At 42.3% G+C, this 14902-nt stretch overlaps 1 protein-coding gene across 1 annotated transcript in view; it reads left to right on the plus strand.

Annotated features, from left to right (window-relative positions):
- The window catches only part of LOC142596429 (phospholipid-transporting ATPase FetA-like), a 123332-nt gene that overhangs the window by 68729 nt on the left and 39701 nt on the right, over nt 1-14902 (plus strand). The window contains 7 exon segments of the mRNA XM_075725528.1: nt 1924-2022; nt 3063-3115; nt 5216-5288; nt 5480-5550; nt 7268-7350; nt 10792-10944; nt 11922-12010. Coding sequence (XP_075581643.1) covers nt 1924-2022; nt 3063-3115; nt 5216-5288; nt 5480-5550; nt 7268-7350; nt 10792-10944; nt 11922-12010 — 621 coding nt within the window.

Raw genomic sequence — 14902 nt, forward strand, 5'->3', positions numbered from 1 at the left:
TGAAGAAGAACAAATTTTTAACCTGTACTGTTTCACTGGGAAGGATGGAGTTAATATCAGGAAGGCTGACTGTTACAGCTAGTTTGCATAAAGCTTAATATTGCTGCTCCCTGCTCAACAGGGTAAAGGTGGTGTCTAATATGGAGCATGTCAGACAGTGGCAACACTGTTGAACCCTGTGGCTCATAATGGCATTGAGTTGCACTTTGCCCATTGCTGTTGGTAATACTACTCTGTCTGAAAGCTGAACACACCAGAGAAATGGATATCAGGATTTCTGCCCCTTTGCACTTTGCTAGAATATGAATAAATGCTGTGTCCTCTGTTTGTTGTTGCTGAGTCATACTGGAATACACATTATAAAAAAAAAAGGTATAATTTTGATTATGTTTCAGGTATGATATTTTAAATTTGACCATTTCAGTGCACACAAGTTTACAAAATTACCTTTTTCAAATGCTCTTTTTCAATTTCAGCTCAAAAAAGCATAGGCAAAATTTTGTTAAGCCTATAGCAAACTACGTACAATCTTCTTTGCTTATTTATATGGAATGAATTTGGGAAATTTCAACCCATGTATATTTTTCAAGAAACTAGCTTATAGTGAAAGTGGCTTTTCAGCTAAGCTGACAGCACTGTTCCTGTGGTGTTGTACTGCACTCTAGCTGTTTGTCTATCAAATTCATAGTATTTCAAACTATTTGCCTTAAATTATTCCACTGTGTCTTTTGCTGAACCATCTAGGAGTGACTGTATATAAAAGCATACAGCTTTTTCTGCTACCAGCATCAAGGTAGGCTAAAGAGGGCAGCTATTAGTCTTTTACATTTATATATTCCCCCATTTAATTTTTTCCCTCTTCTGCCTACTCAATCCATCCCTGTAGCAGTGGAAGTATCTCTTCCTGCAACAGGAGTGGATGTGATGGGTAGGCTGTGGGGACTCTGCCTCCCCACTCCTTTGGCACAGCCCAGTAGGATATGCATACTCCCAGTTAGGTGAGAAGGTAGCAGTTACGTGTCTCTGCAGCCTCCACAGCTGAGCGAGGCTGTGCTTGCCTCTAAACATCATTCCTCCTGGCTGGATTTGGTGGTGCCTGTAGGATCTGGGTTGTGACAATGCAGCAGAAGGAGCAATCCCAAAGAGCAGCTCTTCACCCTTAAGCAGCTGCTTTAGTGGCATAAATGTCAACTTCACAATGCACATGGAGTTGACACTGCCCAAATCCAATCTGATGGACACAGTGATGCTGCTATCACATTGCTTCCACCATTAGTGCTGTTCTTCTAGAGGAAGGGAGGAACTATACTGGGGTAAGACATCTCTGCATCAGTGAAGGCATGGCAGAGTTACCTTCAACTCTTGGGTCCTCTGACTAGTAAAGATGTGGGAAACAAAAACAAGCCTGTTGATCTTGGAAGAGCAAGGTCAGCCCTGGCAACAGCTCTGTGTGTTGTTTATTGATATGAAGTTTACTTTGGCAAAATTTGAAGAGTTACTGAAACAAAAAATAGAAGCATTTGAAGGCTCTGCACAGCAGGCCTTGCTCAGATAGCTCTGGGTCCCTCACAGCAAGCTTGCCCATGTCAGTGTCTCCAAAGAAAACCACTAGGGACTTTGCAATCCTAATGTTACAAACAACAAGAAAGAGCAACCCACTGCCCTTCCTGAAAGCTCCATATTTATAACCTAAATTACAGATTGGTTTGTAAGCAAAGCATGGGTTCCCTGGCTGTCCCACCTTTGTGGAGTCATGTATAAAGTGATAGAGTAGCATTTCTGTCTTTATTCTGTATTCAGAAATGTTGTCTGCAGTCAATAGAAAAATGTTGTCTGCAGCTTCCACAGAAAACAGTGGGGTTTTTTCCATCTGTTTTCTGAACTGGCAGGAAATTTCTCAACCCAGACCTCTTCTTTCTACAGTTGATTCCTCAGATTTCCTCACTGGCCTGGTTTACGACGGTGGTGACCCTAGTGCTGGTGCTGGCTGTATCGGGAGGCAAGGATGCCATCGATGATTTTGTAAGATCTGTATTGCTGTCTGTGGTGGGTTGACCCTGGCTGGATGTCAGGTGCCCACCAAACTGCTCTATCACTCCCCTTCTCCACTGGACAGGGGACAGAAAACATAACAAAAGGCTTGTGGGTCGAGATAAGTACAGGGAGAGATCACTCACCAATTAGTCATGGACAAAACAGACTCGAATTGGTGAAAATCAGTTTATTACCAGTCAAACCAGAGTAGGACAATGAGAAATAAAAACTAAATCTTAAAACACCTTCCCCCCACCCCTCCCTTCTTCCCGGGCTCAACTTCAGTCCCGATTTTTCTCTGCCTCCTCCCCCCAAGCAGTGCAGGGTTTTCTCTGCCTCCTCCCCCCAAGCAGTGCAGGGGGACGGGGACTAAATCCAAAACACAGCACTATGCCTGCTACTAGGAAGAAAATTAACTCTATCCCAGCCAAAACCAGGGCATAAGCATACGAACAGTCTGTGTTTTTTCAAACTTGCCTGGCTTGCTTTGGCCAAAATCTGCTCCGATTAGAGCTAATGGTCAAAGTTCCATTGACTTCATGGTGTGACGTTAGAGCTAAGTTTAGCATCTGATTTTCTCTTGTTATTAAAATAACTTTGATGCTCTATGGAGACTCAATGCAACTTTCCAAGTAGGCAGTTGAGAGGTGGTGAGGTGCTCTCCCAGGGAGCAATACCAGAACATCTGTGGCCACTTTCCATATCAGAGCAGAGGAATGTATGTTTACAAAACTGTGATGAGCAGGACCAATGCCAACTGAGTCAGGACTGTGCTAAGTGACATATAAGGCTCTGCCCTCCTTCTTCCCTCGAAAAGCAAGCCCTGTGTTGCCTCTTGCTCTTTGCAGTCCCATTATGCCCTACATTACTAGTGTAAACACAGGCTCAGCTGTGACTTAGTTGTGACTCTAATCTGCCTTACCCATTCAGAAAGCTGGATGAAAACCTAAAATGTTTATGAACTACCTACAGCTCTTGTATGCTTGGTTTCATGGAAAGGCCTTTTAACGTACTAATCAAATTTTCAGAATCGACACAAACACGTCAACAACTGCCCAGTCCAGGTCCTGAGCAACGGCGTGTAAGTCCTTCTTCTGCTGTAACTTTGACTGAATATTTATCACTGGGAAGAGAATTTTAGTAATAATATTTTTTTTCTGTGTGATTCCCAAGGATCACTAAACAATTTAAAATGGAATTGTCTTTCCCACCATTAGATCACAGTGCAGTTCTGGACTGCGTGTCTGATTAATAGTACAGTACTATTAAGTACAGTACTATTAAGTACAAGACACAGTACCACAGTCAGCGCAGGCATACCTGAAAGGAGGTTGTAGTGAGGCAGGTGTTGGTCTCTTCTCCCAAGTAACAAGTGATAGGATGAGAGGAAATGGGCTCAAGCTGCGCCAGGGGAGGTTTAGGTTGGATATTAGGAAAAATTTCTTCACGGAAAGGGTAGTCAAGCACTGGAACAGGCTGCCCAGAGAGGTGGTGGAGTCACCATCCCTGGAAGTGTTCAAAAAACAGGTAGACGTGGCACTTTGGGACATGGTTTAGTGGACATGGTGGTGTTGGGTTGATGATTGGACTGATGATGTTAGAGGTCCTTTCCAACCTTAATGATTCCTAGTTTTTACTTTCATTAAAAATAATCCAGCCACCAAGCCAGGAAACACGAAATTATTACTCTACCCTTAATTGGTTTAGTGGTGGACTTGGCAATGTTAGGTTAATGGTTGGACTGGATGATCTTAAAGGTCTTTTCCAACCTAAACGATTCTATGATTCTATGATTCTATAATGGCTGTGATCCTGCACAGACAGAAAGTAAACTCTTTATGTTCCTGAATATATATGTGTTTAAATAAGTGGTACTTTGAGAGTATCATATTATTTTACTCCTTACCCCAGAATGAAAAGTAAGGCTATCTCCCCATGTCCATTTATGTTCATAGCATTTATTTCTGCATTAAGCAAAACTAGGCATTATCAACAAGTGATTTTAAATTAAGAAGCATGAATAGCTTCCTCATACATGTCATAATACTTTGAGTGTGTGTAACACTTCTGACTTAGATGTACTCAAAACATTTGAGCTGTGTGTCTTGGACATTGTACTGCTAGCACTGTTCTTTGCTGCAGAATAAATAGCAGAGGCTTTAGCTTTTGTGGCAGACACATGTGCTGTTTACTTGCAGCTCCATGGAGTCCAACTGTCCGTAGGACACAGCTGTAGACAGCTGTGAAGTCTCTGGTGACTTTTTTTTCCGTACTATAGATAGCGGTATGTTGTGTAAACTCCAACAGATGATCAAATAGTTAAAAATATAACTGAAGAATAGGAACATACTTTTTGTGCTTTCTGCTAAGTAAACCATTTTCTTAGTTTACTGTGTATTAGTTACTGTGTCTAGGAAACACATACATTGAAATAGAAATTTTCTAATATTCTGCCTTTGTGCAAAAACTGGAAACCACAGGTCCTGCCCAACTCCAACGGACATTAGAGAGGGCTGAGATAAACTCAAGGTTGAATCCTCAGTCCTGTTTTGATATAACTCTTGATATTTCTCACCTCTAGGTTTTGCATACATAGCTATCGTGAGTTGGTTACGTTGGTGCTTGCAGTTTAGCTGGCTGTCTGCACATCTTGCTTAGTGCTGTGAAGACCATTGCAGACACGGGCTTAGCTAGGCACATGCACAGATGAAACACCTGCAGTGACCTTCCTGACACCCAGGCCCACACAGAGCCAGATCTGTTGCTCTGGCCCTTAATACCACTTAGAAAAACTAACACAAATAGCAATTTTCCCAGGAGTTTGGGAAGTCCATTACAGCAAAGAAGAGAGATGTTTTTTCTGAGACATTGTGGCTCTTTAGGAGAAGGAAGGGAGTAATCAGTCCAGATAGAAGGACAGTGCACATGGACTGTGCTGGTACTGTGGGACTTGGTCTCAACCCTGCACGTGTCACCCCAACAACTGTTACTGCTTTTTTGTATTGTGGTAGTCCCTTAGTTTAGTATGGATCAGGCCACATCATGGCAGAATCTGCTCCATCTTACCAACAACCCAAGTCCTGATGGTGCTTACAGTCTGGCTTCAGCAGAAGAACGGAGTATCCTACTTTCCTAAGTGGTATTTGCTTTATGTGCCTACTTACTAGGAGTTTTCTTGCAGGTTAAAGGCTGAAAAATGGATGAATGTCCAAGTGGGGGATATAATAAAACTAGAAAACAACAACTTAGTGATGGTGAGTACAGTTTCTCTCCATCCTGCTCACAGTTAGTCTCTGTAATTACTCTTATCACTCACAAGCAAATTAGTCAGTGGTGATGAAAACTGCCTCAGAGACCTGCAGTGTTCAGAAACCACAAGTAGCATTGCGGTGCCACTGCCTTCTGACTGTGTGAACTCATGCCAAGTCTGTCTGTTCATGTTCAGGTCGATCTACTGTTACTGTTGAGCAGCAAGCCACACAGCCTGACATATATCGAGACAGCTGAACTGGACAGGTAAGTGAGCCTGGCCCTCAGGTGCAATCACTGCTGCCAGTGCAAGGCCAAATCTTGTGTGGTGACCCTGGATGCTGCAAGCTCACCTGCAATAGCTTTTGTAGCAAGAGTTTCCTAATATGTAGACTAACCTTTGGGTAGGTATCTTGAAAATAATGTCTTCTGGCGGAGACTTTTGCCTATTTCAGTGCAAATGTCATGAGGAGGGGACTTTTCCTTTTATTTTTAGTGACAGTTCTTCTAACACTGAGGAGTCAGTTTGAAATGTGTTCTTGTGTCCTGGTTTCGGCTGGGATAGAGTTAATTTTCTTCCTAGTAGCTGGCATAGTACTGTGTTTTGGATTTAGGATGAGAAGAATGCTGATCACACACTGATGTTTTTAGTTGTTGCTAAGTACTGCTTATGCTAGTCAAGGACTTTTCAGCTTCCCATGCTCTGCCAGGTGCACAAGAAACTGGGAGGGGGCACAGCCAAGACAGCTGACCCAAACTGCCCAAAGGGCTATTCCATACCACATGACGTCATGCTCAGTATATAAACTGGGGGGGGTTGGCCAGGGGGCAGTGACCATTGCTCGGGGACTGGCTGGGATCGGTCAGCGGGTGGCGAGCAATTGCATTGTGCATCACTTGCTTTGTATATTATTATTACTTTATTTTATTTCAGTTATAAAAGCTGTTCTTATCTCAGCCCAGGAGTTTTCTCACTCTTACTCTTCCGATTCTCTCCCCCATGCCACTGGGGCAGGGGGAGTGAGTGAGTGAGTGGCTGCGCGGTGCTTAGTTGCTGGCTAGGGTTAAACCATGACATCCTGCAGTATCCCAGGTCACTGGCAGAAGCTTTCTTATCTCCCTTAGTCTTTTCTGTTAGCCAGATTATCTGGGTGAGTTAATCACAATGAATAGGTCCAGTAATCTCCTTTGGACTGCTATACCATAATATTAATGCATGCACACTGCAAAGGCTTCCAAACATTGCTCACTCCAGGGCACAACTGGCCACAAGTTAGAGGGTTACAACTAATTTGTACTAATTGGAATAAGCTGGAGCTGACCATCTTTATGACCCAATTTGCATTACCTTTTCTGCATTGCCTGAAGCTAGCATCAGCTTGAAGGACTAAGCAAGACTAGAGAGATCAAGAAATCATGTCTCTCCCAAGACCCTACAGACAGCCCTCTGGACTTTCCCCATCTGATTTCTGCTGAAAGTGAGCTTGTAGTTCTTGTACATGCAAGTGCCAGGGAACACTTTTAGGAGGCCCTGAACAAATGCAGTGTTTCTTTGACATTGCATTTCAAACTCATCTCCCCAGCTAGCTAGCCCCAGGACTTCAGTACCCTTCAGGACCAGAATACCATGGGAGAAGATCCAGAGCTCTCCTATATGCTCAGATACCTCAAGGTTGAATGTGGTATGAGCGGCAGGATAGACAGTGAGCTCAGGGAGCTGAGATGCCTGGTCTTACACTTTGTGGTGAAAGTGAGAAAACAGAACCACCTCACCCTCTTTGGTACCATGACACCATGTCCAGAATTCCTCTGACCTGCCTGTCTTTGCAACTGAAAGGGACAACTACACCCTTTGGCCAGGTAAGAAAGGCCCATGATGGCATGGTCCATCAGATGTCTAAGGAAGGAGACTGTCCTCAAGAACAGAAGTGACTTTCAGGGAGAGATGGACTCATTCCTTTTTGTCTCATATAATTTGTTACAGTGAAACAAACCTCAAGGTGAAGCAGACACTGACAGTCACTGCAGAGCTTGGAGAAGATCTTCAGAAACTGACAGAGTTCAATGGTGAGTCTATGTAGAAAATTCACTTTCCAAAGGATTTGCCCAAACACCAGAGTCCAGAGAGTGCCTGGGAGTCTTGCTTCCAGGCTGTCCTCTGCTCCCTGCTAGGACTCCTCTGGATGCAGTGGCAGGAAAACAGAATGGGCACATTGCAGTCTGAACAACAGATATCAACAGTATATGTAGAGAAAGAGATCACCCTTTGCTTGCAGGTCTCTCGGTGCCATGTATAGCTATTACCTGAAACTGCATTGGTGGGAATTCTCCTTCTGGCTGCACACTTTTCTGTAGTATCTCTCTGTACATGTTGAGACTGCCCACCTCGAACTTCAATACAAGAGTTCGTGTAATTGCACAGTGGAAACTGTTTTCCCCAAACTTCATGCTTAGTTCTGATCTCAAAATATTTTTATAATGCACTTTTACATTGATGCAGCAATGTTGATGCATTGATTACATTTAGCTTCTGAGCAGTTGCACTTTCCAGACACTGTGCTGACCTGAGGACTAACTCTGCTCTGTGCACACAGGACAAGTGACTACCTCCCAGCCTGAAGCCTTGCCCTGCCAACATTTCTCTCCTCTCTCAATGCCTCAATAAAGACTGCATTCTAAGATATTTAAAGACCAGCAGTGCCGATGTGGTTAACAGGCAAGGTGTCCTTTCTTAGCACTGTTTTGTATATCAAATATATAGCAGCACATATACAGAAAGGAGTCAGACCTGTTGAAAACAGAATACTCCATGCTCACACATAATCTGTCTGCAGAGAGAGGATGGGGGAACAGACCAAGTGGTGTTAGTCATGCTTCACAGTGCCCTACTGGCTTAGATGTGAGGGCAGGATTACAGGAAGAGTCAGTATGGAAAGGGGTGGAGTGAGTGCTGCTGTCCTTGGAACTTCTCAAGCACTGCAGGCTCTCAGGAATTATTTTTAGATAAAGAGGAAAAATAATTTTAAAAACTCTCTGAAATAACTAGATGATTCCAGGATAAATGGTGGGGATGTGGCAGAGAGTTAGCATAGCTGGAACTGTCTCTGGTAGAACCATCCAAAGGCATGGGCTTTTCTTTTGCTTTCTACACTGGGGTTTTATGCAATAATATGTGTGGTCTCAGCTGAGTGTCAAGATTTCTCTGAAGTGATGGCTGAGGTTCTGAGTGTTTTAGGTCTTGATAAATATGTTTTTGAAGGTGCAGTTAGATGCTTTATGTTAATAGTCAGAGTGGTATGCCTACTGGCTGCAGTATCAATTTGTAAGCAAATCTTAAATAATTTTTCAAGCGTTTTCTGTGTAATGCTTATCTAAGGATCCTGCATTCTTGAAACTGCATAATTAAAAACATGTTTCAAAATCTTTTGGAAAACTAAAACTTTTCTTATCAAATATTTATTTTTTCTTGAAATCTCTGTCTTAGTTATGTTATAAATAAAAGTGGCCTCTTAGATGTTAACACACAAGGTACTCACACAAGCGTTGTCCCACAGCTAGCATGAGGCACAGTCTTCCTGGTGAGGGATCATGCCCTAGTTTTAGTTCACCAAAGTCTCATTGTGCTGCGTTTCAGATTGCACTGCAAGGCCTCTGTTTTCTTTGGGCTTTTCAAGGGTTGCAAGGGCTGTAATGAGACAGGTCTGGTTACTGTAGACTTTTAGAAATTATGGAGTACAGGTCTGATTGTTCTTGGATTAACTAGATGATAAAACAGAAGATCAGCATAGTTGTTAGCATGAGCTTTGATGTCATGTGTCACAGAATTTCCTAATCACTTCATCTTTCAAGTTTGATGATTTGTCTGCCCTAGAGTAGAGCTACTTTTCTATGAAAAGAACATCCATTCTTGATTTTAAAATTTGCAGTGGTGGAGACTACCACAATACTTAAAGTTGTACTTTTTTCTCTGGACTTCTCTGGGTTTTGCTTCCAGTCTCTTGCACTTGGGGTGTTTTGTCTGAGAACAGCTGGAAGAGCTGTATTCTCTGCAGATGTTAGCCCTTATGTAGATATTTGCAGCCTGCGATCAAAATAACTTTAATGTTCCTGCTAATTAACTGAACAGACTGAACTCTTGGAATCCCTTTCAATGAGGCATATTTGTATTTTCCAGTTCTTTCCAATATATCCACAGGGCTCTGCTTTGAATCTTTAGATGTCAGGTTGTCGTGGTTTAGCCCCAGCCAGCAACTAAGCACCACGCAGCCACTCGCTCACTCCCCCTACCCCGATGGGATGGGGGAGAGAATCAGAGGAGTAAGAATGAGAAACACTCCTGGGTTGAGATAAGAACAGTTTAATAATTGAAATAAAGTAAAATAGTAATGATAATAGTAACAATATAATAATGATAATAACAATAATAACATACAAAGCAAGTGATGCACAATGCAATTGCTCACCACCCGCCGACCGATACCCAGACAGTTCCCGAGCAGCAATTGCTGCTCCCCGGTCAACCCCCCCCAGTTTATATACTGAGCATGATGTCATATGGTATGGAATAGCCCTTTGGTCAGTTTGGATCAACTATTCTGGCTGTGCCCCCTCCCAGTTTCTTGTGCACCTGGCAGAGCATGGGAAGCTGAAAAGTCCTTGACTAGCATAAGCAGTACTTAGCAACAACTGAAACATCAGTGTGTTATCAGCATTCTTCTCATCCTAAATCCAAAGCACAGCACTATGCCTGCTGATAGGAAGAAAATTAACTCTATCCCAGCCGAAACCAGGACACAGGTGCAAATGTTGATTTAAATAATCATTTTTATACCAAAGTATGTGTGTTTACAGTTTTGTGTGAGCACATTTTATTATAAGAAATAAATATAAAGCGTGGAAATAGAAACAGGCTCTCCAGTCACTTACTCCAATCAGCTGTATGGCCGAAGGTAGCAGTATCTTTTTTCATGTGCCACTGGGACTTACTTAAGGTATAAACCAGATGAAATTAAAAAAACAGTGAGCAAAGAAACCTCAATTACTCTCTTGCAACCTTCATGCTATATCTTGCTTGGGGTCCTGCAGTTTTAAAGAAAATGGAATAGGAATTATGTGAGGTCAGCACTTTTATCTAAAGTTATCCAGTGACATCCTACCACTATGAACTCACTGTGGAAGGATTAAAAGTATGTTTCTGGTTCAACATTTCTTCTTACCCGCATAAAAAGAGTGGAAACTACCAGTACAAAATTGCCATGTTCAAAGAATAGGATAAATCCAAATTCATTGTGGTCCATTGGATTATGACATGAATATGGGAAAGGAGCAATATCCCAAAACATCAGTAAATATAGGATACAGGATGGCAATGACAGGGTCAGGAGTGGACTGCAGCTACAATGTGAAATATTCCCTGTCTGGGGAACAGCTGAGAATGCAGTATTGACTGGCATCTTTCTAGGCCACAAAGTTTTCCACCATCTTTTTGTTTTTACCTTCCTTTTACAGGTGAAGTCACATGTGAGGCACCAAATAACAAACTGGATAAGTTTAAAGGAACTCTTCGAGGAGAGAAGTATGCCCTGGACAATGAGAAGATGTTGCTGAGGGGCTGTACTATTAGGAACACAGAGTGGTGCTTTGGTCTTGTTATTTATGCCAGTAGGTAGAAAAATTGACGTGTGAATTGCAGAGCGCAACAGCATTAGCACGGAAGTACATCCCACCCAGTAAGCACAAAGGAACCAAGAATTTTCCTCTTTGGAAAATATGTTTCTACGAGGTACAAGAACAAAAGCAAAACAATACATGAGATCCCTTGGCTTAACTCTAGGCTAGAAATTGTGCATATTACAGGGTATTTTGATCTGAGATTTTTTATAGTGGTCTATAAGAGAAAACTGGGTTGCAAATGCTACATTACAACATCCAATTCCATCTTGATTAAGTGCTTTAGTAAGCACAAGTAGTCTTTTATTTCAGAAATGCATGCAGCAAAGTACATGAGAGGAGTCTTGATCAATCAATAAGAAAGAATATAAGAAATAAATCTGTTTAAGAATTAAATCTGAATCAAATCTGCCTTTACTGGTCCACACTGGGCCAACTGGAGTCTTTCTATCCCCAAGCTTGTTCAAAATTTTTCACTCTTAAGTGTATTTGATTAAAAATTCCACATAATTTCTATGTGATTTTAATCCATATTGGAATATCAGGGTCATCAATAATATTATTATAGACTATCAGATCTATGCTTTTTATAAGCATAAACCTTCTATTGTTTCTATACTGCTGTAGACATGTGAGACGATGTATAATATACCACTAATAACAGAGCAGTATCAGGTATTCTATGAAAAGTAATTAAACCTGAAAGGGAGGATTGACTGTTGAAAGAAGAGAGCAGCATCAAAATCCAGAATTAATGGCTTTAGGTGACTCTCTCCATATAATCTAAGGCAAGTGACTCAACCTTTTTCTGCCTAAGTTTCCCACCAGCACTGTAAACTACGTGCACCTGCCTTCAAGAAAGCTGTGATGGGTATTTATGCTGTAAAGCACAGTGGGGCCTCAGACGGAATCAGCTTTAGAACTGCTAAGCTTTATTACTAAAATTCATGAGTGTGTTTCATCTACAGGGCCAGACACCAAACTAATGCAGAACAGTGGAAAAACAACTTTTAAACAGACGAGCATTGATTGGCTCATGAATGTCCTTGTGTTGGTGGTAAGTCTGATTAATGTATCTTCATTTCTTCAGATGTATTCATCATTTCCAGATGCTCCACCTCTTTGTTCACACAAATGAGGGAATATCAGAAGTGATTAATGATAAAAAGAAAAATTATGTAGTAATTTATTAGCAGCCTGAGTTCTGCAGCGCCTCTGCCAGTCCATCTTGCAAAGCAAGGCAATTACATTGACAATATTAAGGACCTTTCTTCTGAGCTTTTCATTTGCTGTGCTCTCCCTCGCTATGCATTTTTTGGTGAGAATCACTTTGAAGCCTGCAAATGCCTTTTTTCCTTAGTAATTTTGTCATTTTTTTATTTAAATAAACATTAGCAGTTCTCCCTCTTCTTCCTGATTTCTTGGCATCTTTGGTGATATCTGCATAGGACTTGGTAATTGAGTTTGTTAATTTATATGATGCCAGCTTCTGACTTAACACATTAGGGTAAAATGTTAGACATGGTCTCATTAATACTTGGAAACTGGTGTTTTTAGCAGCTGGGAAATTTGAGAACACTAATCTTATTTAGCAGGCACTCTCCTCAAATTAGAAAACAGATCTGATTTGAGGTTTAAGCTTGTCAGTGGTTTTAACAAATGGCAAACACTTCCAGGCAGAGGTAGTGATTCTTTTACAGAAACTCTCCTGATATTTTACTGCTTGAGTTCAAAGCCACTCAGGGAAGGGACTATTTTGGTGGTTACTGCCAGTCTCCAGAGACATGCATTTTGATACTGCTTTACTCAATATTGTTGAAGAAAAGCTATTTAATTTCAGGCTTTTATTTTCCTTTGGTTGCAAGTTTGTCATGCTTTTTCATGCATGCTGCACTGCCTTCAGTTTATGACACTGGGAAGGTCTGGCCATTCCTGTGGTCACCTCTTCCCAGCAGTGCCTGCTGTTCCCTCCTCTTCCCTCCTGCCCTTGCTCTCCAGCCCAACCTGACAGCCAGGCTGGAGCAAGCCCTGGGCAAGACAGAGCTCGAGGCATCCAACAGCAGCCTGCCCATCGCAGCAAGGCTGTCCTGAGCTCTCTCTGCCCTCTGTGACTTTATGCCTCCTCAGCACTGGGACTTATAGCACAAACATCTCCAAGACTGCCCCACTCTCCAACCTTGCCACTTCATCCCAGCCCCTGTCTTCCTGCTTTTTTCTCAGAATCCCAAAAGCTCTTTAGGTGGGCCCAGGGATGGGAGATGTTAGTGGACAGAGCTGGTTGTGCCTCTGTGAGACTGAAATTGTACCAAAGCAGCAGAGGTTAGCCTGACTCCCAGAGCTGTGAAGTAGTGTCCTGAACATCTGCATGTGCATATTTGCTGTAAAGCAGTGCCACAGCACAGAGAGCCACTTCAGGGTCATCTTCAAGCCCTCTTGAGTCCTTGCTCCGTGTACAGTAAGGACACGCCCTTGCCCTTGACTTTAGTAACCTTACACCAATCTCTGCCAAGTGAAAATCTTGCTTGCCATCATCAGCTTGTTTTCCTCAGTGTTTTCTTCTCTCACACTTAAGGGGACAGCAAAAACAAGCGAGTTTTGGGCCTCTTACATTCAGAATTTTGCAGGTATTTGAAAAAATTCACATTTTCTTAGGTGTTCTGCTATGTTATAGCTGGAAAGGAGAGACTGCAGGGTAGGGCTATGGGAGATCCACAGGGCACAGAAACAGAGCAGAAAATAACTGAATAGGGAACTCACAATTTAGCATTCAGTTAAGGTTTGCCAAATCTTCTTTCACAAGTCAAGGGTCCCACCCAGAGCTTTCAGCCTGTTTGGCCTCTCTTCATGAATGTGAACAAGATGAATTTTACCTCCTGGCTCTGTTTTTAAAAAAATGAGCAAGTTGCAGTTGATTGCATCAGCCTCTGCCTAGGTTCTTGGGTGCTGATGGAGCCAAGTGTGTGTTTTTCTCCTTTACACATTTTTAAGGCGCCTAACATTTTGGTGTCTAAGTAAAGCTCTGTCCTACCCTAAAACACCAGGCTCTTTGCACACCGAAGGGAATGTGGCATCAGGTCCTTCCAGCTCACTGGGTGGTCGAAGGTTCCAAAGCGTGGTCATAAAAAGAGACAGTATATTGTGCTCTTGAGTTTGGAAATACAAAGTAGCCACAGCTTGCTATAAATAGCTCATTTTAAGTGTAATGAAACTTGTTCCATGTTAACATTGGCAAAGCTATTTTGTGTTTAATTGTCCATAAAACTTCCAGGAACAAAGCAGTGTTTAAGCACTGGAAAAAAGGACAGCGGAGTTGCTACCCTGGACTTCAGGAGAGCAAACCTGAAGCTATTCAGGGAGCTATTTAGCAAAGTACCCTGGGAATCTGCTTTTGAGGGCTTAGGAGTCCACGAGTGTTGGTCAGTCTTTAAGAACCACCTTTTAGAAGCACAGGTGCAGGCAATTCCATTGTGTCATAAGTAAAGCAAGTGGGGCAGAAGACCAGCTTGGCTGAACAGGGAACTCCTCGTGGAGCTCAAGAGGAAAAACAAATTGTATGATCATGGGAAGCAAGGTCAGGCTTCGCAGGAAGATTACAGAGCTGTGGTTTGTATATGCAGAGAGAAGACATGAAAGGCCAAAGCTCAACTAGAGTTGAAAATGGCTAGTGTTGTTTCAGACAACAAGAAGGGCTTTTTTAAGTATGTTAATAGCAAGAGGAGGTCTAAAGAAAACATTGGACTGATACTTGTAGAGGATGGTCATGTGACTAATATGGAAAAAGAAGCAGCGGAGGCATTCAATGCTTTTTTTGCCTCAGTCTTTAATAATACTGATAGACCGGTCCCCTGAGTCGGAGGACCATGACAGTGGGAACAGTGACTTTCCATTTGTGGACACTGAAATTGTAAGGGACCAGCTGTATCAGCTGAATGTTCACAAGTCCATGGGG

This window comes from Pelecanus crispus, chromosome W, assembly GCF_030463565.1.
Source record: "Pelecanus crispus isolate bPelCri1 chromosome W, bPelCri1.pri, whole genome shotgun sequence".
NCBI classification, from domain to species: Eukaryota; Metazoa; Chordata; class Aves; order Pelecaniformes; family Pelecanidae; genus Pelecanus; species Pelecanus crispus.